This window comes from Oratosquilla oratoria, chromosome 37 (assembly GCF_046742065.1).
Source record: "Oratosquilla oratoria isolate Oo_2021 chromosome 37, ASM4674206v1, whole genome shotgun sequence".
In the NCBI taxonomy this organism is placed as follows: domain Eukaryota; kingdom Metazoa; phylum Arthropoda; class Malacostraca; order Stomatopoda; family Squillidae; genus Oratosquilla; species Oratosquilla oratoria.
The window spans coordinates 43,954,457-43,980,567 of NC_134813.1; the positions used below are offsets into that span (position 1 = coordinate 43,954,457).

Here is a 26,111-nt window from a genome sequence, read left to right on the forward strand (position 1 = left end):
ATGGTTGATCATTAAATGACACTTAAGTATGTCTACCTGCCAAATGATTGGCCAACCTTCTTTTGGTATTATAGTGCATGTTTGTATCATGTATTTTGTTCGTCGTAGGACCCCCCACCCAACCCAAGAGTTGGGAGCCAACCAGCCACATCACCTACCACTGGCTCTAACGCAGGTGGCACCGATCCCTGGGAGCAACTTTGGTTATCCAGGCGAGTACAGATCAACTGTTGATTTACTTGGCATAAACCCAGAATGTTCAGGCCTCTGAAACTTTAGCAGATGTGAATGAACCCATGTCAGCAATGCAAACACCTTACCTGGTACACTCAGCAATGTAATGCCACAGTAGTTGTTGCAGTCCTGCTTGTCCCCTTTCCACTTCCAGATAGGGACAACCAAACCCTGTAGAAACCCACAGCCCCACAGTAGCTGGCAATGATCCTTGGACCTTCCCATAGCTCTTGCCGGGAAGAAAATTTGGAACCGTGCATGGATTTGAAGTTGGGTACAATATATTGGAGATCAAGAGACAGGACCCCATGAGCATACTCCTTTCTTGTATATTGAACTATGATCAATATACCCACATACTTGAAAATATATGTTAAATGGACCCAGTTATACTGCTAGTGACTAGCTTGTTAATCAACTCTGAGCACAGGCTATTGTGATTCAATCTCAGTGGCACTTTAACCCCTAGAACATGATGACGCCTATGTAGGTATCATGAGGCACAAATGGGCATATGAGGATGCTGGCACCTGCATCCTATCATATTTTGTAGTTGTAGCAGAGTGACCTCTATTCTGTGAACAAGCTTGATCACAATTTCTGTGGTTATAAACATTCAGAGTGAAAGAGAATGAGTATGCCCGTTGTAACTTTATATTTTATAATGTGCGTGTTGTGATGCATCGTCGTACATCATGCAACCTAATGTGAGCACAAATATTCAACTCGTACTGAAGAGGTTAAGGAGGTGATGTGGCAGTAGATAGTTCCTCCTTAGTAGGAGGGGGAAGTCAAAGCTTTAACTCCCCACCTCTCCCCTAATCTTTGTGTGGTGAGCCACATAGAGAGCATTTCACTGAGGTATTGAAGGTTAACAATTTCCCCTCCCACACTGTAATTTGCTAAAAGAAAGGCATGGAGGGAAAATAATGCACGAAATCATAGTTTAAATGGCATTTATTTATCTATGACATGTGACAGATGTGAATCAGTTGAGCTATGTTGAAAAAAATATATTAATAAAATAAAAATAAAAGCATTAGCAGTAACCTTTACTTAAAAAAATTATATTATACATTTACATATGTACACACATCATACATACACAAACTCACACATTATATGATATATATATATATATATATTATATATATATATATATATATATACACACACACACAAACTCACATGCACAGTAGATGGGCTTTATTGCCAACTATTCCCCAGTACTTATATTCTTATGGACGATATCACGCCCCTGCCAAGAGATTTTCTAGTTTCATGGTGTTAGTTTAGCTATTAGGAAGGTATACATGAATGTATAGTATTCTTAAGTTAATTCATAAATTTGAGGAATATTGATGAGTCATACTTGAAGTTACATATATTGTGGGGGCAATTAGCTTGGAAAAGAGACCTGTCTCTTATAGAAAACTGTGGTGAGATGATATAGGTACTTATTGGTTTTGTCACCTAAAGTTAGGTATGAGATCAATGTTGTTTGAGGGGGTAGGTGGAGAAGTAGGAGGTTGTTTCAATGGGTTGTCCAAGCACAGCATTCTAGTAGGATGTGTAATGTAGTAAAGGAGGTACCACATGGTCAAGTGGGAGGGCCATCTCTAGTCCTTGAGTGTGTTGGGACTGTCTTACTGTTTTTAAGTATATCAGGGCTGTCTCAAGGCGTCAGTTATATTGGTTAGATGAACGTGAAGTTCATGTGGTTTGTCAGGTGTTCCTCCCAGTATTTTTGCCATACACTTTCTAATATGGACAAGAAGGTAGGATATTAGTCTGTTGCAGGCAATGGAGGGATGCATTCTGTATCTCAAGCTGCCCCTTCAGCATGTTCTTTGCCAGGGATGTCAACATGAGATAGCATCCTACAAAGGTATACTGATTTGAAGCAAAAGGAGACTCAAATGTCTTATGAGTAGACTATGTTGATGAATGGGCGGTGAAAGTGGAGGGTACTTCTAAGGCAATGCATGAGTCAAAAAAAAAAAAAGATTGATGTAGAAGGGAAAAGGATCAAGATTCTCTGTCTGTGAGAGATATTGCTGCATAATCTACACTAGTCCATTTGTGCATAGGCCAGTCCTTTTTAACAAGCATCCAATTTTAACAAGAATCCACATATATCTTGAAATTTGCACCACTGTCTACTTAGTAAGTACTGTACATAAAATCCCAATTTGCAAGAATAAATTCAAGTATCGTGCCACTGCTCTCCATCACTGGCTACTCATCAGAAAAGCATCATGATTCCACATAATTTATGTCAGTTTAGTCATTACTACTGTCAAACGTTTCAAAATTAAAATTTTTAGAGAAGCTATTAATGCACTCCAGATACCAAGATAATAATGGGAAACAAAATTCCTACTTAGGTACACTACAGGTCAAAAAGTAGTGTCATTTATGGTAGGCACATTAATACTACCATATACAGTCGTACCTCGGTACTCGACCATAATCCGTTCTGAGGTGGTGGTCGAGCACCGATTTGTTCGAACACCGAAACCAATTTTCCCCTTATCACTGTCTTTCTTTGGACCCATTATTAAGGGCTAGAGCAACACGAAAAAGTTTAAATCTGGGAAGAAATACTCGAACAAACTGCGTACGTCTTACTCCGCTGGCGGTCTGAGTCGAACTGACGCTTACCCGCTGTTCGAGCTAGTCGAGTACCGAAAATCTGTTCAAGGTCCGATGCATTTTCTACTCGAATTTTTTGGTCGAGCACCGATTTGGTCGAGTATAGAGGCGGTCGAGTACCGAGGTACGACTGTACTATACTTCTGTTAGCACATCCTAGGTATTTCACACGAGTTTGGGAGTGTAGCTGGGCAGGTGTCAGGAGTGAATATAGGACGAGGGAGAGGGGTGGCTATACTAGTAAGTAATGAGATAGGTAAATGTGTGGTGGCGTGGAAGAAGTTTTCTTTAACCCCTCCAATACGGGCCACATCGCACGCCTGGCAGCATTAGCTGCCAGACATGCGATGTTGCATCATAATACTTGCATTATAAAAAATAAAGTCACTGCTCTATCGCTCGTTCTCTTTCACCCGTGAATTCTGATAACCATAGAAAATATGATGAAGCCAGTTTACAGAGTATGTGGGTCATGCAGGTACGACTACAATAAATATAATCAAGATGCCGACGTCTGCATCCTCGTATACCCACTTGCTCCTCGTGACGCCTACGTAGGCGTCACCATATGGTAGGGGTTAAGGTTAATGTGAATGAAGGTGAAACTGTGAAGGGAGATATGGGTTTTTGTAAGTGCATATGGGGCTGGTAATGAGAAGAGTATAAAGGAAAGGGAGGCTTTTTGGATACATCTAAATGAGTGCATAGAGGGTTTAGGGAGAAATGTCAATGTAGTGGTATTGGTAGATCTTAATGCTAGAGTAGGAAATAAACCAATAGACAGAGTGGCTGGTAAGTGTGGAGTCCCAGGAAAAAAAATTGTCGTGGAAAGTTGATGGAGATGTGTCTAGAAAGAGTTGATGACAACAAATTCAGTGTTTAGGAGGAAAGTAGAGCATAAGTACACATGAGAAAGGATGGTGGATGGAAGGGTAGTAGATAGGGTTTTAATGGACTATACAGTGGTAACCAGGAGAAGAGTAGGAAGAGTTATGGATGTATATGTTCTACGGGGAGAGAGTGGGGGAATATCAGAACTTTTACATACATACATATACCAAAGGCCTTTTTCCCCTTTACAAGGGAGGTAGCCAAAAAGAAAAAGGCATAGAAACCACTCCCACCCATTCCATCCCCTACATACTACACTCCCCTTCACCCTCTTCCCTCCCTCACATCTTGGCACCTCCTGGATGACAGGTCATCCCTGCATCCTGTCCACTGCCCTGAGTCAGAAGCAGTGTCGCAAGACACAGCACATCCACAGCAAGGAAGGTAATTTGAAAGTGGAGGATAGATGGAGAAAGAGGAAAAGGAGGTAGGGCAGTGCTTAGAGTAAACTGCTTAAATGAGAAAGAAAAGGAGTAGGAGGGAGTGAAGGATAGAGTAGAACTAGGAGTGGAAGACGAATGGGGACGGTTCAAGGAGGGAGTCACAAGGTGTGCAATGTTGGTGTGTGGAACAAGGAGGATGGGAGGAAATAGAAGGAAGAGTAGCAAGTGGCAGGATGATGAAGCAAAGAAGGTTGTTGAAGAGAAGAAGCAAGCATTCACCTAGATTACAAACTAGGACGAGAGAAGCATATGAGAGGTACAAAGTAAAGCATAAGATAAAGGAGGCAAAGAGGAGAGCAGATGTGAAATAGGGTAAGAGTATGACAGAAAATCTTTAAAGTAATAAAAAGATGTTTTGGAAGGAAATTAAGATATGAAGTGGTGGTGAATCAAGTAGAGTAGAAAAGGTAAAAGGTACAGATGGAGAGATGCTAATGGAAGAGACAGCAGTAAGAGGAAGATGGGCAGAGTATTTTAGGCAGTTGCTAAATGTGAAGGAGGATAGGGAGGGAAAGGTAGTTGAAGGAAAGTTTTGACAAGGAGTAAATATACTGTTGGTCTCAGTTGCTACCTCACACTTAGCATGAACCTCCTTGGTGGAAATCAATCCGTAGGGGCACCACAAGGAGGTGGTGAGACAACAGTTAATCTTCCTCCAGAAAGAATGTCTGGAGGAAGTCCTGGCCCCCTACAAATGTGTACACACATACTCATCATAGTTTATCACATACCACCCATCTACTGTATATGTATGCTGCTGTGACACCATGACAATCTCATCAGTACAATGCATATGGCCAGCATCTGCAATGGGGAACTGAAATAAAATCTCTGTGAAGAGACAAAATGGCATACGAGAGAAAAGCAATTAGAAAAAAAAGAGACACTAGAGGGAGGAAATAGAGAAAAAGTTAAAAGGGCAAGAAAAAATGAAACAAATACTACTCTGATTATGGTCAGTCACTTCTACATACACTACAAAATATGTATACAATACAGCTACTTCTCAATATAAGGAATGAGTTAACTCACCAAAACCCTACCTACAAATAAGTTTGATGCAGTACAATTAAAATGACCAAATGTATGTATATCAGTATGTATAGCTAGGCAAATAAGTTCTTGGACTTTTGCTCCAATGCTCTGATTTTAAAAGTTTTATTTTAATATGACTGAAAAAGTGTCCACTAATGACAGTAACAGATGTAAAGTCTTGTGCATCTACTGTCACCTCAATAAGAATAAACAGTAAGTGGCACTTTGACAAAGATAAACAGCATGATTACCCACAAACCTGTCAACAGTTCCAATACCTGTACATTAATAAATTCAATTATATTTATACTGCACAAGAAATTCTTTGGTTATAATAACAATGAAGTAAAGTTTTATGAACATAAACTTTTGTCTGAATACATAAGTATTTTGAAAGCAAGTGCCAATTTATCATCTGACCACATGTGTTATAAACTACTGGAAGCATTAAGTATGTGCTATTATAAGGCACTACCTAATTGTTCTGAATTTCTGGAGTGACAAGCATCCACACAGTTTTTACTGGGGAAAAAAAAAAATATATATATATATATATATATATATATATATATATATATATATATATATATATATATATATATATATATATATATATATATATATATATATATATATATATATAAAATCATGGCATATTGAAGAATTTCCCCACTTCAGCAAAACTAAAGACTTATTTTCTCTTTCTTTCATCAATCAAACCTTGGACTTCATAGTCAAGCATTCGTGCAAAAGCTTCAAATGAAAATTTTGATTTTACATGCTTCTTACACCTTAATGTCATTGACTCCTTGGATGTAGTTCTATTACAAAAATTGAGCATGGCATTTGAAAAAGCTTCTGCTGTTTGATCACACAAAAAACCAGTCTCCCCATCCACTACAGTCTCAGTTGGACCTCCACTATTGACAGCTATAACAGGTGTCCCAACATACATAGCTTCAATGGGTACAATACCAAAATGTTCTTTATCTGGTGTGTATATCAAACAAGTGGCATTTTCTAACAGGCCCACTTTGACAATTTCTTCCGGAGACTTTAGAAAAGTTACATGTTCCTTTAAACCCAACTTGTTTGTAAGTTGGACTAGTTCTTCATAGTGTTCAATATTCTCTTCATTCAAGGAATCATATCCTCCAGCCATCACTAGATGTATTTTTCCAGCTAAATTACCATCAACTTTAGTTAACAACTCTTTAAGTGACCACAGTGCAAGACCAAGATTTTTCTTTCTTTCAAATCTGTTGATGGACACAAACACAATTTCAACTAGTGCTGGGATACCAACTGTGCTGAAGATTTTGTGATCCTGATTGGCAAGTTTATCAAAACTATTGAAATTAAGAGAAGGATATAATACACCAGGCTTGTTTTGTATAGACTTAAATGTACTCTGGAACACACCTGCTGTGAAGTGGCTATTGACTAAAACACTATCAGCACTACTTGTCGTGCATTCTTCTAGTTTATCAAGGAAGAACCGGTAAACTTTCTTGGCAAAGGAAAGTCTCTTGGTTAGGAGCATGTCTGGATAATGGCAATAAAAGAGGACTTTGGCTTTGGATTTGATCTTGAGAACAGGAATACATGCAGAAACTTGATCCACAAATAGCACATCATAATTTGCTTTACTGAAGAAACGTAGATAAAGTGCTAAATAGATCATCCGCACGTAAGCCCAAAATGCATAAAATTTTCCGAGAAAGGACCGTGGTAACCAGTCCCCTACTGATGTTACCTTTACTGTGCCATCTATGGTTTCTGGAAAGCAATGGCTTGGGTCATGATGTGAAGTGTAAAATTCAACTTCATGGCCTTTGTCCTTCAGTGCAATGGCAGCATCCACAACTAGCCTCTCTGCTCCTCCTATGCCAAGGTCTGGGTGAAGGAATGTTACCCTTACCATGCTGGAATTAGATAAAGACAAATTCTGACCACTTGCAAAAGTTATGTCTAGTGATTTCTATACAATTCTGTATCAAAACCATCATTCTTCTCATATACACACACATGTAGGAGAACAGAAGTGAGAGATGAAAAGTCAGAAGGGAAAAAAGTAACCAGCTATACAGGGCTCAGTTTTGGCTCCTGTAATGTTCCTTGTATATATCAATAACATGGCAAAAGAATTAATACCTATGCAACCTATTTGCTGACAATGCAGAGATCATGAAGAGGGTGAGAAGTGAGGGAGACTGTATTATACTACCAGGGGACCTGGATAAGTATATGAGGGGAGTCAGGAGTGGAAAATCAATTCTACAGCAAAAAAAATACAAAATACTGTAAACAGACCAAAGTAAGGAAAAATTGACAATGGATCACAAGACAGAAAATGAAATAATAGCAATAGCAAAGTAGTAAAAGAACCTACGTATCATAATCAAAGACAACCTATCAACTGAGCACACATAAAGGAAAACAACAGAAGAGATCTATTGTCTGTTGAAAAATACTAGAATGGCATTTCATTACATGGATGAGGACAATGAAAATCAACGAAAGCTTGATATGGGCCAGATCTGAACATGCAATGGTGATGGGGTCACCATATTTAAGAAAAAAAGGGAATACAAAATGAAGCAACCGAGTTGATCACTGGTCTAAACGAATTGATGTACAGTCAAACCTCGGTTTTCAACTACAATCCATCCTAGAAAACTGTTCTAGAACCAATTTAGTTGAGGACTGAGAATATTTACTGGTCTCCTGGATACAGCTTTATCAGGGTGACATTTTTCCAGATAACTTTGTATTGGTTAACTACTAGAGCAAAAAATTCTCTTTTTTTTTTTTTTTTTGAGAACCAATTTGTTTGACTTGAGATGCTTGAGAATAGAGGTTCTATTGTATAAGGAATCACAATGGAAATAAGCTTACATGCTTTTTTGTGCTATCCTCGGCATTTGTAATTGTTATTTCGAACTATGTGTCCTTTTCATTATCTGCACTTCATGTATATTGATTCAATGCCAAATAAATTATATTATTATTATAATTATTATTATATATTATTATTAAAGAAACTGGGACTTTCCACTCTGGAGTAGTGTCTAGTGAAGAAGAGAGGCATCATGATGATGAAGTTCAACTGGAAACAGGTTTAGAGAAAATGAACAGAAAAGAATAACTGGTAGAGAAGAAAGATCAAAAAGAGGTCATAGTAGAATACTGAAAAACAAACCTATTTAAAAGACATCAAGAAGCATAGCTTTCCACAAAGAGATGTAGGCTTTTGGAACAAGTTAGATGAAAATATAACCTATCCTAACATATGAAAGAATTCAAGGCAAGGTTTGACAAACAGATAGAACCCCATGAGTAATGCTCCAATCCCGCAAATTACAAATAAATATGTAAACACACATACACACCAATTGGGTTCCTAGCCTCGCAGGTACACCATACGAGGAAACACTAAAATCACTGGGCCTACCAACTTTGAAAGACCAAAAAGAAAGAGGTTGAAGTACTGTAATTTACAAAATCATTATTTTTCTATTTTCTATTTCCAATATGCATAACATTACATTGCTCTCCAGTAAACTGGAGCAACCACTTTTGGCTCCATTCCTTTAATTATTTTAATACATTCAAATTTTGTTGTAGCCTGTAGGGTCATGCCATCTGCAGTTCTTAATCCTAAAAAACGATTTGGTCTCAACTTCATGCTTTTAATACACTAACACTTTTAATACAGACTCACTACCCAAATATTAATCACATAATATATATGAAGACCCTTTATTTTAAATACTACGATTTTTTTCTGCAGTGGAGAAATAAGAATAATATAAGACTGTTATGAACACGACTAGTTAAAAACCTCTAGGATGCACCAACAGCACCCTGCCATTAATAAATGTTTCTAAGACCTTGCTGTATGGAGGGGGAAATGGTATTCAACAAGTGACATCATCCAAAATAACTTATATATATATATAATTATTATGCCATTTCACATATGTACACATTCACAGTGTACAACTGAATACAACATACGTGTAGGTCTCAGGAGCGTTGTTCTTTTAAAAAAAAAAATGAAACCTTTCCCTCAGTTAATACAGTTATAAAATTACCTTCGATGAGAATGCCAATATCTTATCCCAAACTATCTATCACCATAAATAATTCTTTCTGTTTATCTTCCTCCTCCGTTCTGCATTTATTTTTCGAGTGTCTAGTTGACGTTCAGACTACGTCCGTCACCGTAGGACACGGACTTATACCCGTGAGTGAGGATGATATAGTATATGTGTATTTAAATGAATATGTATGTATGTATATATATATATATATATATAAATATATATATATATATAAATATATATATATAAATATATACTCTATATATATATATATATATATATATATATATATATATATATATATATATATATATATATATATATATATATATATATATATATATATATATATATATATATATATATATATATATATTAACAACACCAATGCACTTTAATTCTAAGCCATCAAAGGCCGACATGCAGAAATTGAAATGCGGTACTGCTAAGTTACTACCACACTTGTCATGAGGATGCTGGGCTTGAGTCCTTGGCAGTTCCACATTTCAATTTCTGCATGTCGGCCTTTGATGGCTTAGAATTAAAGTACACTGTGGTTGTTAAAATATATCTCTAATCACTGGGACCCATTCAGTGTTGTACATATATATATATATATATATATATATATATATATATATATATATATATATATATATATATATACATATATATATGTATATATTTATATATATATATATATATATGTATATATATATATATATATATATATATATATATATGTGTATGTATGCGTGTGTGTGTGTGTGTATTTACCTAGTTGTATTTACCTAGTTGTATTTTACGGGAAGGGGAGCTATGCTCATAGGGTCCCGTCTTCATATCTCATTTTATCTAAACTATTTTTAAATTCATGTATTGTTTTTGCACACACTACTTTCTCAACTAACTTGTTCCAATTGTCTATTACTCTGTGAGGAAAGCTGTTCTTTTTCAGATCTCTTCTATAGCTGTCTTTCTTGATTTTCTTTCCGTGCCCTCTTGTATTTCTATCATTCCATTCTATCAGATTCTCTCTATCAATAATTTCTATGCCTTTCATGATTCTGTAAATAGTTATCAAATATCCTCTCTCTCTTCTTTGCTCAAGTGTCTGTAGTTCAAGTTTTGCTAGTCTCTCTTCATATGAAAGTTTTGAGAGTGTTGGTGCCAATTTTGTAATTGCTCTTTGTATTCTTTCAAGTTTTTTATGCATTTTTTTTTTCTTCTGTACTTGGTGACCACATCGTTGCTGCATATTCCAATCTTGGTCTTATCAGGGTGATTAGAATTTTCCTCACCATTTCTTCATCCAGGTATGTAAATGCAACTTTGCTTGTTCTTATTAAATTATAAGTTTCTCAAAAAATCTTATTTATATATTTTTCAGGTGACATATTATTCATAACAATGACTCCCAGGTCCTTCTCATTTTCTACTTTCTCATTCCTTCTTCTCCCAATTTATATGATCCTGTTATTCTGTTTTTGCTTTTTCCAAATTCCATTATACTACACTTTTTAGTGTTCAACTCCATCTCCCACTTCCTACTCCATTCCCAGACTTTATTTAATGACTCACAATCTTCTTCCGTGTTCACTTTTTTTATATTTTTGCATCATCTGCAAAGAAGCTCATATAGCTTTCAATTCCGTCATCCATATCATTAATATATATAGCAAACATTATTGGGGCCAGAACTGTTCCTTGTGGAACACACCTTATTACGTCATCCCCTTTTGAGTGTTTGTCTCTTATCACTACTCTCATTTTTCTTTCTTGCAAAAAGTCTTCCATCCATTTAAGTAGTTTGCCCTGTATTCCTCATTCGGTTTCTAATTTCTTAAGCAACTTCTTATGTGGTACTTTGTCAAAAGCTATTTTTAGGTCTTCAAATGCACAATCAGCCCATTATCTCTTTCTTGAATTATATCTATTAGTCTTGAATAGAAACATATTAAATTACTGACGCATGATCGTCCTTGTCTGAATCCAAATTGCCTTGGATTTAGTACGCTGTTTTTTTTTCACCCATTTACTTTTGATCATTCTTTCACAAATTTTTGCTATTATATTTGTTAGAGAGACTGGTCTATAGTTGGTAGGGTCTTCTTTATTTCCTCCTTTATATATAGGTACTATATTTGCTTTTTTCCAATCTTCTGGAACTTTACCTTCTTTCAAGGAACTATTTATTATGCTATGTATTTTGTCTGCCAGTTCATTTCTGCATTCTTTCAAAATCCAGTTTGCTATTTCATCTGGTCCATGTTATTTTCTAACATCAAGATTACTCAAGTGTTTCATTATTTCATTCTTTGTTACTTCTATTTCTTTCATAGGGGGGACTTTCTCTTTCCATTCAATCTCTTCCGGTTGTATATTCTCCCTTGTAAACACTGATTTAAAATACTTGTTCATAATTTCCGCCATTTCTATTTCCTCTGTGTATTCAACTCCTCCTTGTCTTAATTTCTCCAAATCTTGTTTGTTTTTCAGTTTGTTGTTTACAAATCTGTAGAATAGTTTTGGTTGATCTTTACATTTTTCTATGACATCTTTTTCATATTTTCTCTTTTCCTCTCTGCACGCTTGTACATATTCATTTCTATAACAAGTATATATTTTCCATTTTTCTGGTCTTTTGTTTTTCTTCCATTTGGTCCAAGCTTTGTCTCTTTTTTCTTTTATCTCCCTACAACTTGTGTTGTACCAGCATTTTACATATTCTTTTTCTTGTTTTTGTCTTGGGACATACTTTTCTACTCCTTTTTTATATTTTTTTGTCAAAATATTCCATTTCTCTTCTACTGTTGTGTCTTCTTTGTGTATTCTTTCCCAGTTCTCATTTTGAAATAATTATCTTATTTTATCAAAACAAAATTTTTTATACATCAATCTTCCTTTTCTATATTGTTCATTTCTTTTCATGTATTTTTTCTTATTTAGTTCTAGTTCAATCAATATGTGGTCACTTTTAATTATTGGTGCCTGGTATTCTATCTTTTCTACTATTTCAGGTTCTAATGTGATTATTAGGTCTAGTCTCGATGGTTCTTCTTCATTTCTATACCTAGTGTTCTCTTGAATCCATTGTGTCATTGTGTGGTCAATAATCATCTCAAGTAGAGCATTTCCCCATGAGTCTTCTCCACCCTTTACTGTCATCTCTTCCCAGCAGAATTCTTTGCAATAATAGTCGCCCATCATAACTATTCTTCCTCCATCTTCCATTATCTTGTTTAATGTTATTCTTGTGTCTTCTAACATACTTTTATGTTCACTCTCTTCCCACGAGGCTGTTTTTGGGGGCACGTAGTTTATTACAAACTTTCTGCTCTTCTTATCTCTGTCTTCTACTTCTATCATAATCACCTCTACTCTATTCTTTCCATATGTGACACTCTTCACGTTTATATCCTTCTTAGTCAGAAACATAACTCCACCCCCTTGTTTTATCTCTCTCTTTCTAATCCAATAATTATATGCATTGTGTCCTATGCTGTTGGGTGGTAGTGAACCTTTTAATTTTGTCTCAACAATTCCCATTATGTCCGGTTCTTTTTCCTTCAGATACTCGTTCAGTTCATTCAGTCCTGTTATTAATCCATCTATATTTGTGTAGGACACTCTTAACTTTCTGTTATTTCCATTGTATTCTCTGTTTCTTTTTTGTTTCTCTCTGTTATGGTCCATCTCCTCACTTTCATATTCACTACTCTCTAGTAGAATTCTTCTTTTTCTGACTCTTTTCTGTTCTCGTTTTTTTCTTTAGCTTCTTGCCTTTTCATTTTTTCTTCCTCTCATTCCTCTTTATTCATTTTTTTTTTATCCATACCTTTTTTTATTGTTCACTTGCTGCTAGCTTCCCTGTTTTTGCTAAGATATTCTCTGCCGTCGTTTGTGGCCTGAATCTAATCTTAATTGGTCTGGTCTTATCTGTACTATATTTTCCGAGGCTATGTATCTCTTCAATTTGTTTCATGATTTCAGGTTCATCTTCCTGAACTAATTCTAGTAAACTGTTTACTTTTTCTTTTTCCTCTTTAATTCTTGTGGTTCTATTTTGGTTAGATTTCTCTTCCATTCCTAATACAATTATACATTTCTTTTTGTCTGTTAAGTCTCTTACTATATTCTCCTTCTGTCTCATCACTTTAATAACTGAGTCTTCAGTTTGTTCTTTCATTTACTGTTTAATTATGTCAGTAAATGCAACTTTACTGTTTTCTTGGATTTTTTCCAGCCCTGTGCTTCCTTTGCTATGGCCTCTTTATTGTCTTTATTATTTCTCTTTAATTCCTCATTCTCTTCTTTAACTTCTTTTAACTGTCTTTTTAATTTTTCTATTTCTAAAGTTAAGTTTTTGTTCGCCTTCTCTAGTTCTTCCAATCTTTCAACTCTTTGTGCAATTTTGGCTACGTTACCTAACCTGTTTTCCCAATGCTTGGTCATCTTACCAAATTTCTCCTCTAGTCTTGCCAATCGGGGGAGGTTGGTATCCCCCCCCTCTTTAAATCCCTGGAAACTATTATCATCACCTTCCGCTGTGCTGCTCTTATCTATACTTCTAATCTTTACATTTTTGTTGATCCCGTCATCACCAAACTCAACGTCATCAGTCCGTCTTTTGTTTACAAGACGCCTGGCCTCCTTGACCATGTCCACCTCCTCCTCATTTCCTTCCATTTCCCTCAATAATCCCTACCTTTCTCCTTCCCTATCACCCCTCCCCCACTATACCACAAGCTCTCCCCTTCCCTATAAATACAATAAGGCACTTCCTGGACGTTGAGATCCACGTAGATTTTACTTTTTCTTCGGAACTCTAGTTCTCGCCGTCCATTCGACGAAAGGGTGTGTGTGTATGTGTGTTTGTGTGTGTGTGTGTATTTACCTAGTTGTATTTACCTAGTTGTATTTTACGGGAAGGGGAGCTATGCTCGTGGGGTCCCGTTTTCGTATTTCATTTTATGTAAACTATTTTTAGATTCATGTATTGTTTTTGCACACACCACTTTCTCATCTAACTTGTTCCAACTGTCTATTACTCTGTGAGGAAAGCTGTTCTTTTCACATCTCTTCTATAGCTGTCTTTTTTTTATTTTCTTCCCATGTCCTCTTGTATTTCTATCATCCCATTTTATCAGATTCTCTCTATCAATAATTTCTATGCCTTTCATGATTCTGTAAATAGCTATAAAATCTCCTCTCTCTCTTCTTTGCTCTAGTGTCTGTAGTTCAAGTTTTTGTAGTCTCTCTTCATATGATAGTTTTGAGAGTGTTGGTGCCAATTTTGTAATTGCTCTTTGTATTCTTTCAAGTTTTTTATGCATTTTTTTTGCACTTGGTGACCATATCGTTGCTGCATATTCCAATCTTGGTCTTATCAGGGTGATTAGAATTTTCTTCACCATTTCTTCATCCAGGTATGTAAATGCAACTTTGCTTGTTCTTATTAAATTATAGGTTTCTCCAAAAATCTTATTTATATGTTTCTCAGGTGACATATTATTCATAGCAATGACTCCCAGGTCCTTTTCATTTTATACTTTTTTTATTCCTTCTTCTCCCAATTTATATGATCCTGTTATTCTGTTTTTACTTTTTCCAAATTCCATTATACTACACTTTTTTGTATTGAACTCCATCTCCCACTTCCTACTCCATTCTTGTACTTTATTTAGATCTCTCTGTAGTGATTCACAATCTTCTTCCGTGTTCACTTTTTTTAATAGTTTTGCATCATCTGCAAAGAAGCTCATATAGCTTTCAATTCCTTCATCCATATCATTAATATATATAGCAAACATTATTGGGGCCAGAACTGTTCCTTGTGGAACAGCGCTTATTACTTGATCCCATTTTGAGTGCTGATCTCTTATCACTACTCTCATTTTTCTTTCTTGCAAAAAGTCTTCCATCCAATTTAGCAGTTTGCCCTGTATTCCTCCGGCAGTTTCTAATTTCTTAAGCAACTTCTTATGTGGTACTTTGTCAAAAGCTTTTTTTTTAGGTCTTGAAATGCACAATCAGCACATCCATCTCTTTCTTGTATTATATCTATTAGTCTTGAATAGAAACATATTAAATTACTGACGCATGATCGTCCTTGTCTGAATCCAATTTGCCTTGGATTGAGCACGTTTTTTTTTTTTTTCTAAATATTTTACCCATCTGCTTTTGACAATTCTTTCACAATTTTTTGCTATTGTACTTGTTAGAGAGACTGGCCTATAGTTGGTAGGGTCTTCTTTATTTCCCCCTTTATATATAGGTACTATATTTGCTTTTTTCCAATCTTCTGGAACTTTACCTTCTTTCAAGGAACTGTTAATTATGCTATGTATTATGTCTGCCAGTTCATTCCTGCATTCTTTCAAAATCCAGTTTGCTATTTCATCTGGTCCATGCAATTTTCTGACATCAAGATTACTCAAGTGTTTCAATATTTCATTCTTTGTTACTTCTATTTCTTTCATAGGGGGGACTTTCTCTTTCCATTCGATCTCTTCCGGTTGTATGTTCTCCCTTGTAAACACTGATTTAAAATGTTTGTTCATAATTTCCGCCATTTCAATTTCCTCTGTGAATTCAACTCCTCCTTGTCTTAATTTCTCCAAATCTTGTTTGTTTTTCAGTTTGTTGTTTACAAATCTGTAGAATAGTTTTGGTTGATCTTTACATTTTTCTATGACATCTTTTTCATATTTTCTCTTTTCCTCTCTGCACGCTTGTACATATTCATTTCTATAACAAGTATATATTTTCCATTTTTCTGGTCTTTTGTTTTTCTTCAATTTGGTCCAAGCTTTGTCTCTTTTTTCTTTTATCTCCCTACAACTTGTGTTGTACCAGCATTTTACATATTCTTTTTTTTTTTTTTTTTGTCTTGGGACATACTTTTCTACTCCTTTTTTTATATATTTTTTTTTGTCAAAATACTCCATTTCTCTTCTACTGTTGTATCTTTTTTGTGTATTCTTTCCCAGTTCTCATTTTGAAAGAATTCTCTTATTTCATCAAAATTTGTTTTTCCATACATCAATCTTCCTTTTCTATATTGTTCATTTCTTTTCATGTATTTTTTCTCATTTAGTTCTAGTTCTATCAATATGTGGTCACTTTTAATTATTGGTGCCTGGTATTCTATCTTTTCCACTATCTTAGGTTCTGATGTGATTATTAGGTCTAGTCTCGATGGTTCTTCTTCATTTCTATACCTAGTGTTCTCTTGAATCCATTGTGTCATTGTGTGGTCAATAATCATCTCAAGTAGAACACTTCCCCATGAGTCTTCTCCGCCCTTTACTGTCATCTCTTCCCAGCATATTTCTTTGCAATTATAGTCGCCCATCATTACTATTCTTCCTCCATCTTCCATTATCTCGTTTAATGTTACTCTTGTGTCTTCTAACATGCTTTAATGTTCACTCTCTTCCCATGAGGCTGTTTTTGGGGGCACGTAGTTTATTACAAACTTTCTGCTCTTCTTATCTCTGTCTTCTACTTCTATCATAATCATCTTTACTCTATTCTTCCCATATGTGACTCTCTTCACGTTTATATCCTTCTTAGTCAGGAACATAACTCCACCCCCTTGTTTTATCTCTCTCTTTCTAATCCAATAATTATATGCATTGTGTCCTATGCTGTTGGGTGGTAGTGGGCCTTTTAATTTTGTCTCAATAATTCCCATTATGTCCGGATCTTTTTCTTTCAGATATTTGTTCAGTTCATTCAGTCCTGTTATTAATCCATCTATATTTGTGTAGGATACTCTTAACTTTCTGTTATTTCCATTGTATTCTCTTTTTCTTTTGTGTTTCTCTCTTTTATGTTCCATTTCTTCAATTTCATATTCACTACTCTCCAGTAGAATTCTTGTTTTTCTGTCTCCGTTCTGGTCTCGTTTTTTTTTTTCTTAGCTTCATGTCTATTCCTTATTTCCTCCTCTCTTTCCTCTTTATTCATTTCCCTTTTTATCCATACTTTTTCATATTGATCACTTGTTGCTAGTTTCCCTGCTTTGGATAAGATATTCTCTGCCGTCGTTTGTGACCTGAATCTAATCTTAATTGATCTGGTCTTGTCTGTACTATATTTCCCAAGCCTAAATTTCTCTTCGATTTGTTTCATTATTTCTGGCTCATCTTCCTGAACTAATTCTAGTAAATTTCTTACTTTTTCATTTTCCTCTTTGATTCTTGTGGTTCTATCTGGGTTATGTTTCTCTTCCATTCCTAATATAATTATACATTTCTTTCTATCTGCTAAGTCTCTTACTATATTCTCCTTCTGTCTCATCACTTTAATAACTGAGTCTTCAGTTTGTTCTTTCATTTGCTGTTTAATTATGTCAGTAAATGCAACTTTACTGTTTTCTTGATTTTTTTCCAACCCTCCCTGTTGTCCTTATTATTCTCCTTTAAGACTTTATTGTCCTCTTTTACTTCTTTTAACTGTTTTTTTAATTCTTCAATTTCCTTAGTTAAGTTTTTGTTCGCCTTCTCTAGTTCTTCCAATTTTTCAACCCTCTGCACAATGTTGTTAACGTGACCGAACCTAAGCTACCAGTGCTCGATCATCTTATCGAGCTTCTCTTCTAGTCTTGTTAATCGGGGGGGGGGGGGGTTGTGTCCCCCCACCCTCTTTAAATCCCTGGAAAATATTCTCATCACCTTCTACTGTATTGCTCTTATCTATACTTCTGATCCTTACATTTTTGTTAGACATTTCGTCGTCGCTAAATTGGTCCGGACCTCTTTTGTTTAGATGGCGTCTGCCTGCCTGGGCCAAGTCCTCACCTTCCTCATTTCCTTCCATTTCCCTCAGTAATCCCTCCCCTTCTCCTTTTTCCTTACTTTACCTACACCACGAGCAATTTCCCCCCACCCTGTAAATACAATAGGTACTTCCTTTGCTTCGGGATCCACGAAATTTCACTTTTTCTTCAGAACGTCCTCTAAGCCGTCCGTTCGTTGAAGTGTGTGTGTGTGTGTGTGTGTGTGTGTGTGTGTGTGTGTGTGTGTGTGTGTGTGTGTATAGATAGATAGATAGATATGTGTGTGTGTGTGTATATATATATATATATATATATATATATATATATATATATATTATATATATAAATATATAAATATATATATATATATATATATATATATATATATATATATATATATATATATATATATCGTCGTCATCGTGGCTATCCCTCGTGGTCGAGGAAGATGGTCTTCGTGAGTTATTATTGGTGTGTGCGAAGGTGGCTAATGAGACCAATTTGTGCCTGGGAAGATCGGTCGCAATGCGGACATATAGTTCCGGGAGGAAGTGTTGCCGTGGCTGTTGTTGTCGCTCTTTCCGACGTTTTCTTTTTTCTTCCAGCTGTGCAGACCTTTTTGACTCAAAGGTCGCTGTTCCTTCTCTGACGGTGGTTTTCCAGAGAGGCTTATTCCTTGCTGTTTCCTCCCAGTTGTTGAAGTCTATGTTACATTTTTTTTTAGATAATGCTTTGAGGACGTCCTTAAAACGCTTCTTCTGGCCTCCCCTTTTACGCTTGCCATCCGTAAGTTGGGAGTAGAAGATCTGCTTGGGAAGGCGATCGTCAGACATTCTGATTACGTGGCCACTCCACCTGAGTTGTTTATTGGTGATACAGGCTTCAATACTGGTAGTTTTTGCTCCTTGCAGTACGGTTAAGTTGGTCCTTCTGTCTTCCCAGCTGATGGTAAGGATCTTCCGAAGACAGCGTTGGTGGAAATTTTCAAGTGTTTTCAGATGGTGATGGTAAGGAGACCAGGTCTCAGACGCATACAGGAGCGTTGGGATAACAACGGCTCTGTAAACCATGAGTTTTGTATCCTTTTGGATGTCCCTATCTCCAAAGACTCGTTCGGAGCTTGCCAAAGGCAGTTCCTGCGCTCTTCAGACGGTGTTGAATTTCATCACTGAGATCGGCATTTGCTGAAAGATGGCTCCCAAGGTAGCAGAGGTTCTTTACATTTTCCAGTGATGTTCCATCAAGTTGAATTGTTGGTAGATTATCACCAAGGGTACTGGGTGAAGGCTGGTAAAGTATCTGAGTCTTCTTGATGTTGATGCTCAGTCCAAGCTTTGTGTAGGCATGATGGAAAGCATTCAGTACCTGTTGGAGGTGATCCTCTCTGTGGGCTGCTATACAGTTGTCGTCAGCGTATTGGAATTCCAACAGGCTTTTTGTTATAGTTTTTGTCTTGTTTTGCTAGGTGGAAGGTCATCTCGTATGATATGCAAAATTGCTACAATGAAGATGATAAAGAGAATTGGTGCTATCACACAGCCTTGCTTTACTCCAGAGGTGACTTTGAAGGGCTCAGAACTGTTCCCGTTGTTCAGGACTCTGGCGAGCATGTTGTCATGTATATCTACACACACACACACACACACACACACACACACACACACACACACACACACACACACACACTTCAGCGAATGGACGGCTTGGATGACGTTCTGAAGAAAACTGAAGTCTGTGGATCCCAACGCAAAGAGAAGTGCCTAGTGTTTTTACAGGGTGGGGGGAAATTGCTCGTGGAGTAGTGGGAAAGTAGGGAAAGAGGAAAAGGGGAGGGATTACTGAGGGAAATGGAAGGAAATGAGGAGGGAGTAGACTTGGCCCAGCCAGACAAGCGAAAGGTAAACAAAAGACTGAGCGATGATGAAATGTCTAATAAAAATGTAAAGATTAGAAGTATAGAGAGGAGCAATACAGTAGAAAGTGACGAGAATATGTTCCAGGGATTTAAAGAGGGTGAGGGGGACACAACCCCCCCCCCCCGACTGATAAGCCTAGAGGAGAGAGTTGATAAGGTGATCGAGGACTTGGAACGTAGGTTAGGTAATGTTGACTCCATTTTCCAGAGAATTGAAAGGTTGGAACAACTAGAGAAGGCAAACAGAAACTTAACTGAAGAAATAGAGGACCTAAAAAGACAGTTAAGAAATGTAAAGGAGGAGAATGAGAAATTGAAGAAGAATAGTAATGAAAACAGAGAGACAATAGCTAAAGAAGCTAAAAATTGGAGAACAACCCAAGAAGGGAATAAGGTTTCATTCACTGACATAGTCAAACAGCAATTGAAAGAACATAATGAAGACTCAGTTATTAAAGTGATGAGACAGAAGGAGAATATAGTAAGAGAATTAGCTGACAAAAAGAAATGTATAATTATATTAGGAATGGAAGAGAAACATAACCCAGATAGAACCGCAAGAATCAAGGAGGAAAATGAAAGAGTAAGCAGTTTATTAAAATTAGTCCAGTGTCAGGGGGGTACAAATAAAGGTTTTGTATACTCGGTATTATTGAGAATTCGGGCGAGAGAGAAAGAAACACCAAGGTAACACAACACGTGTTTTTATTTGGATATAACACAGAGCACTATCCTATCTGGAACAAACACATATATAAATAATTATAATCACCAGCGTGATGTCTACAAGATTACAAGACCATAAATATATACTACACCACTCCTCGCGCTGCGTAGTCTCCTTCCGGACGAGTCCCCTTTGTGTCCTGCTGCGGACGGGCGCACGTCTCCTCCTTGTGTGACGAGTCCCCGTTGTTGTCCTGGTGCGGACGGGCGCACGTCTCCTCTTTGTGTGACGAGTCCCCGTTTGTGTCCTGCTGCGGACGGGCGCACGTCTCCTCCTTGTGTGACGAGTCCCCGTTGTTGTCCTGGTGCGGACGGGCGCACGTCTCCTCCTTGTGTGACGAGTCCCCGTTTGTGTCCTGCTGCGGACGGGCGCACGTCTCCTCCTTGTGTCCTGCTCCTCGTGGTCTCCTTTTGTCCCGGAGCCCTCCCTCCGTGGAACTGGGAGGGGAGGGGGGGGTCCGCCCTCAACGGCAGACAGCCGTAAGGTGTGTGTCCTCCTTCCGTCCTGGTGCCCTCTTATACATCCGGGAGGGTGAGGAAGAGTGGGTGGGCATGGATCTGCGCATGCGCACAGCAGTAGACCTCGTAGGGACAGTTGGCAACACTGAAGCCAAGCATGACCTCACGCCACCTTTTGGCCGGTCAGGTGTGCTGGGTCACCATCACGCTTCGTTTCGGCCAAATCACGTGGTCGACGTCCGCGCCGACAGCCCTCCAAGTCTCGTCACGTGACCCACGTGACATCCAGGAAGATGAACCAGAAGTTATAAAGGAAATTGAGGAAAAATTCAGACTCGGAAAATATAGTACAGATAAGACCAGACCAATTAAGATTAAATTCAGGTCACAAACAACGGCAGAGAAAATTCTATCCAAAACAGGGAAACTACCAACAAATGATCAATATAAAAAGGTATGGATAAAAAGAGAAATGAATAAGGAGGAAAGAGAGGCAGAAAAGCAGAAAAGACTTGAAGCTAAGACAAAAAACGAGAACAGAACGGAGTCAGAGAAAGAGAGATTCTATTGGAGAGTAATGAACATGAAAATAAAGCAGTTCGACATACAAAAGAAAAACATAAGGGAAACAGAGAACACAATGGAAGTGACAGAAAACTAAGAGCGTCTTACACAAATATAGATGGATTGATAACAGGATTGAATGAGCTGAATGATTATTTGAAAGAAAAAGAACCGGACATAATGGGAATTGTAGAAACAAAATTAAAAGGCCCACTACCACCCAACAGTGTAGGACATGATGCATACAATTATTGGATTAGAAACAGAGAGAAAAAACAAGGGGGTGGACTTATGTTCCTGACTAAGAAGGATATAAACGTGAAGAGTGTCATATATGGAAAGAATACAGTAGAGATGATTATGATCGAAGTGGAAGACAGAGATAAGAAGAGCAGAAAATTTGTGATCAATTATGTGCCTCCGAAAACAGCCTCATGGGAGGAGAGTGAACATAAAAGTATGTTAGAGGACACAAAGATAGCATTAACTAAAATAATGGAAGACGGAGGAAGAATAGTTATGATGGGCGACTTTAATTGCAAAGAAATCTGCTGGGAAGAAATGACAGTAAAGAGTGGTGATGACTCATGGGGAAATGCTCTACTTGAGATGATTACTGACCATTCAATGACACAATGGATACAGGAGAACACTAGGTATAGAAATGAAGAAGAACCATCGAGACTGGACTTAATAATTACACCTGAACCTAGAATAGTGGACAAGATTGAATATAGAACACCAATAGGTAAAAGTGACCACATATTGATTGAACTGGAACTTAATGAAGAAAAATATATGAAAAGAAATGAACAATATAGAAAAGGAAGAATGATGTATGAAAAAACAAACTTTGATAAAATAAGAGAATTCTTCCAACAAGAAAACTGGGAAGAAATATACAAAGAAGAAACATCAGTGGAAGAGAAATGGAGTATTTTGACAAAAATTTACAAAAAAGGAGTAGAAAAGTATGTCCCAAGACAAAAACAAGAAAAAGAATATGTAAAATGCTGGTACAACAAAAGTTGTAGGGAGTTAAAAGACAAAAGAGACAAAGCCTGGACCAGATGGAAAAAAGACAGAAGACCTGAAAAATGGAAAATATATACTGGTTATAGAAATGAATATGTACAAAAGTGCAGAGAGGAAAAAAGAAAATATGAAAAAGATGTTATAGAAAAGTGTAAAGATCAACCAAAACTATTCTACAGATTTGTAAACAATAAACTGAAAAACAAACAAGACTTGGAGAAATTAAGACAAGGAGGAGTTGAATACACTGAGGAAATGGAAATGGCGGAAATTATGAACAAACATTTTAAATCAGTGTTTACAAGGGAAAATATACAACCTGAAGAGATTGAGTGGAAAGAAAAAGTCCCCCCTATGAAAGAAATAGAAGTAACAAAGAATGAAATATTGACACACTTGGGTAATTTTGATGTCAGAAAATCGCATGGGCCAGATGAAATAGCAAACTGGATTTTGAAAGAATGCAGGAATGAACTGGCAGACAAAATACATAGCATAATAAGCAGTTCCTTAAAAGAAGGAAAAGTTCCAGAAGATTGGAAAAAAGCAAATATAGTACTTATATATAAAGGAGGAAATAAAGAAGAACCTACCAACTATAGACCAGTCTCTCTAACAAGTACAATAGCAAAAATTTGTGAAAGAATTATCAAAAGTAGATGGGTAAAATACTTGGAAAAAAACAACGTACTAAATCCAAGGCAATTTGGATTCAGACAAGGACGATCATGCGTCAGTAATTTAATATGTTTCTATTCAAGGCTAATAGATATAATACAAGAAAGAGATGGATGGGCTGATTGTGCATTTCTAGACCTAAAAATAGCTTTTGACAAAATACCACATAAGAAGTTGCTTAAGAAATTAGAATATGAAGGAGGAATACAAGGTAAATTGCTAAATTGGATGGAAGACTTTTTGCAAGAAAGAAAAATGAGAGTAGTGATAAGAGACCAGCACTCAAAATGGAATGAAGTAATAAGCGGTGTCCCGCAGGGAACAGTTCTGGCCCCAATAATGTTTGCTATATATATTAATGATATGGATGAAGGAATTGAAAGCTATATGAGCTTCTTTGCAGATGATGCAAAACTACTGAAAAGAGTGAAAACTGAAGAAGATTGTGAATCACTACAGAGAGATCTAAATAAAGTACAAGAATGGAGTAGGAAGTGGGAGATGGAGTTCAATACAAAAAAGTGTAGTATAATGGAATTTGGAAAAAGCAAAAACAGAATAACAGGATCATATAATTTGGGAGAAGAAGGAATAAAAAAAGTAGAAAATGAGAAGGACCTGGGAGTCATTGTTATGAATAATATGTCACCTGAGAAACATATAAATAAGATTTTTGGAGAAACTTATAATTTAATAAGAACAATCAAAGTGGCATTTACATACCTGGATGAAGAAATGGTGAGGAAAATCCTAATCACCCTGATAAGACCAAGATTGGAATATGCAGCAACGATATGGTCACCAAGTACAAAAAAATGTATAAAAAAACTTGAAAGAATACAAAGAGCAATTACAAAATTGGCACCAACACTCTCAAAACTATCATATGAAGAGAGACTACAAAAACTTGAACTACAGACACTAGAGCAAAGAAGAGAGAGAGGAGATTTGATAGCTATTTACAGAATCATGAAAGGCATAGAAATTACTGATAGAGAGAATCTGATAAAATGGGATGACAGAAATACAAGAGGACACGGAAAGAAAATAAAAAAAGACAGCTATAGAAGAGATTTGAAAAAGAACAGCTTTCCTCACAGAGTAATAGACAGTTGGAACAAGTTAGATGAGAAAGTGGTGTGTGCAAAAACAATACATGAATTTAAAAATAGGTTAGATAAAATGAGATATGAAGACGGGACCCCACGAGCATAGCTCCCCTTCCCGTAAAATACAACTAGGTAAATACAACAAGGTAAATACACACACACACACACACACACACACACACACACACACACTTTCGTCGGATGGACGGCGAAGATTGGAGTTCTGAACAAAAAGTGAAATTTTCGTGGATCTCAACGCAAAGGAAGTATCTTATTGTATTTGCAGGGAAGGGGATAGCTCGTGGTGTAGTGGGAAAGTGAGGAAAAAGGAGAAGGGGAGGGATTACTTAGGGAAATGGAAGGAAATGAGGAAGGGGAGGACTTGGTCCAGGGGGCCAGGCGTCTTGTAAACAAGAGAAGGACCGATGATTTTGGTGAAGGGATTAACAAAAATGTAAAGATTAGAAATATAGATAAGAACAGCACAATGGAAGGTGAGGATAATAATTTCCAGGGATTTAATGAGGGGGGGGGGTGGATACCAACCTCCCCCGATTAGCAAGACTAGAGGGAAAACTTGAACAAATGACCGAACATTGGGAGAATAGGTTCGGTAACATAGCAAAGATTGCGCAGAGAGTTGAAAAATTGGAAGAACTAGAGAAGGTGAACAAAAACTTAACTAATGAAATAGAAGAATTAAAAAGACAGTTAAAAGAAGTAAAAGAGGAGAATGAGGAATTAAAGAGGAATAATAAAGACAACAAAGAGGCCATAACAAAAGAAGCACAGGGTTGGAAAAAAATCCAAGAAAACAGTAAAGTTGCATTTACTGACATAGTTAAACAGCAAATGAAAGAACAAACTGAAGACTCAGTTATCAAAGTGATGAGATAGAAGGATAATATAGTGAGAGACTTAGCAGATAAAAAGAAATGTATAATTACATTAGGAATGGAAGAGAAACATAACCCAAATAGAACCACAAGAATCAATGAGGAAAAAGAAAAAGTAAACAGTTTACTAGAATTACTTCAGAAAGATGAACCTGAAATCATAAAACAAATTGAAGAGATATAGACTCGGAAGGTATAGTACAGATAAGACCAGACCAATTAAGATTAGATTCAGGTCACAAACGACGGCAGAGAATATCTTGGCAAAAACAGGGCAACTAGCATCAAGTAAACAATATAAAAAGGTATGGATAAAAAGGGAAATGAATAAAGAGGAAAGAGAGAAGGAAAAAAAGAAAAGACATGAAGCTAAGGAAAAAACGAGAAAAGAACAGAGTCAGAGAAAGAGAGATTCTATTGGAGAGTAGTGAATATGAAAGTAAGGAAATACGACATACTAGAGAAAAACAAAAGGGAAACAGAGAATACAATGAAAGTGGTAGAAAACTAAAAGTGTCTTACACAAATATAGATGGATTAATAACAGGACTGAATGAGGTGAATGATTATCTGAAGGAAA

At 36.7% G+C, this 26,111-nt stretch overlaps 1 protein-coding gene across 1 annotated transcript; it reads right to left on the reverse strand.

The window, feature by feature from the left end:
• Positions 1–1,175: 1,175 nt before the first annotated feature.
• On the reverse strand, positions 1,176–9,493 carry Alg2 (alpha-1,3/1,6-mannosyltransferase Alg2). The gene is made up of 2 exons (XM_076175662.1): positions 9,356–9,493; positions 1,176–7,183 (listed from the first exon to the last, which is right to left on the reverse strand). Exon 2 carries the CDS (start codon positions 7,180–7,182, stop codon positions 5,950–5,952), a length of 1,233 nt encoding a protein of 410 aa, XP_076031777.1. The 5' UTR covers position 7,183; positions 9,356–9,493; the 3' UTR covers positions 1,176–5,949.
• Positions 9,494–26,111: the final 16,618 nt, after the last annotated feature.

Bases quoted from the DNA above. Each gene is read 5' to 3' on its own strand.
- Alg2 (XM_076175662.1), bottom strand. From the start codon at position 7,182: ATGGTAAGGGTAACATTCCTTCACCCAGACCTTGGCATAGGAGGAGCA.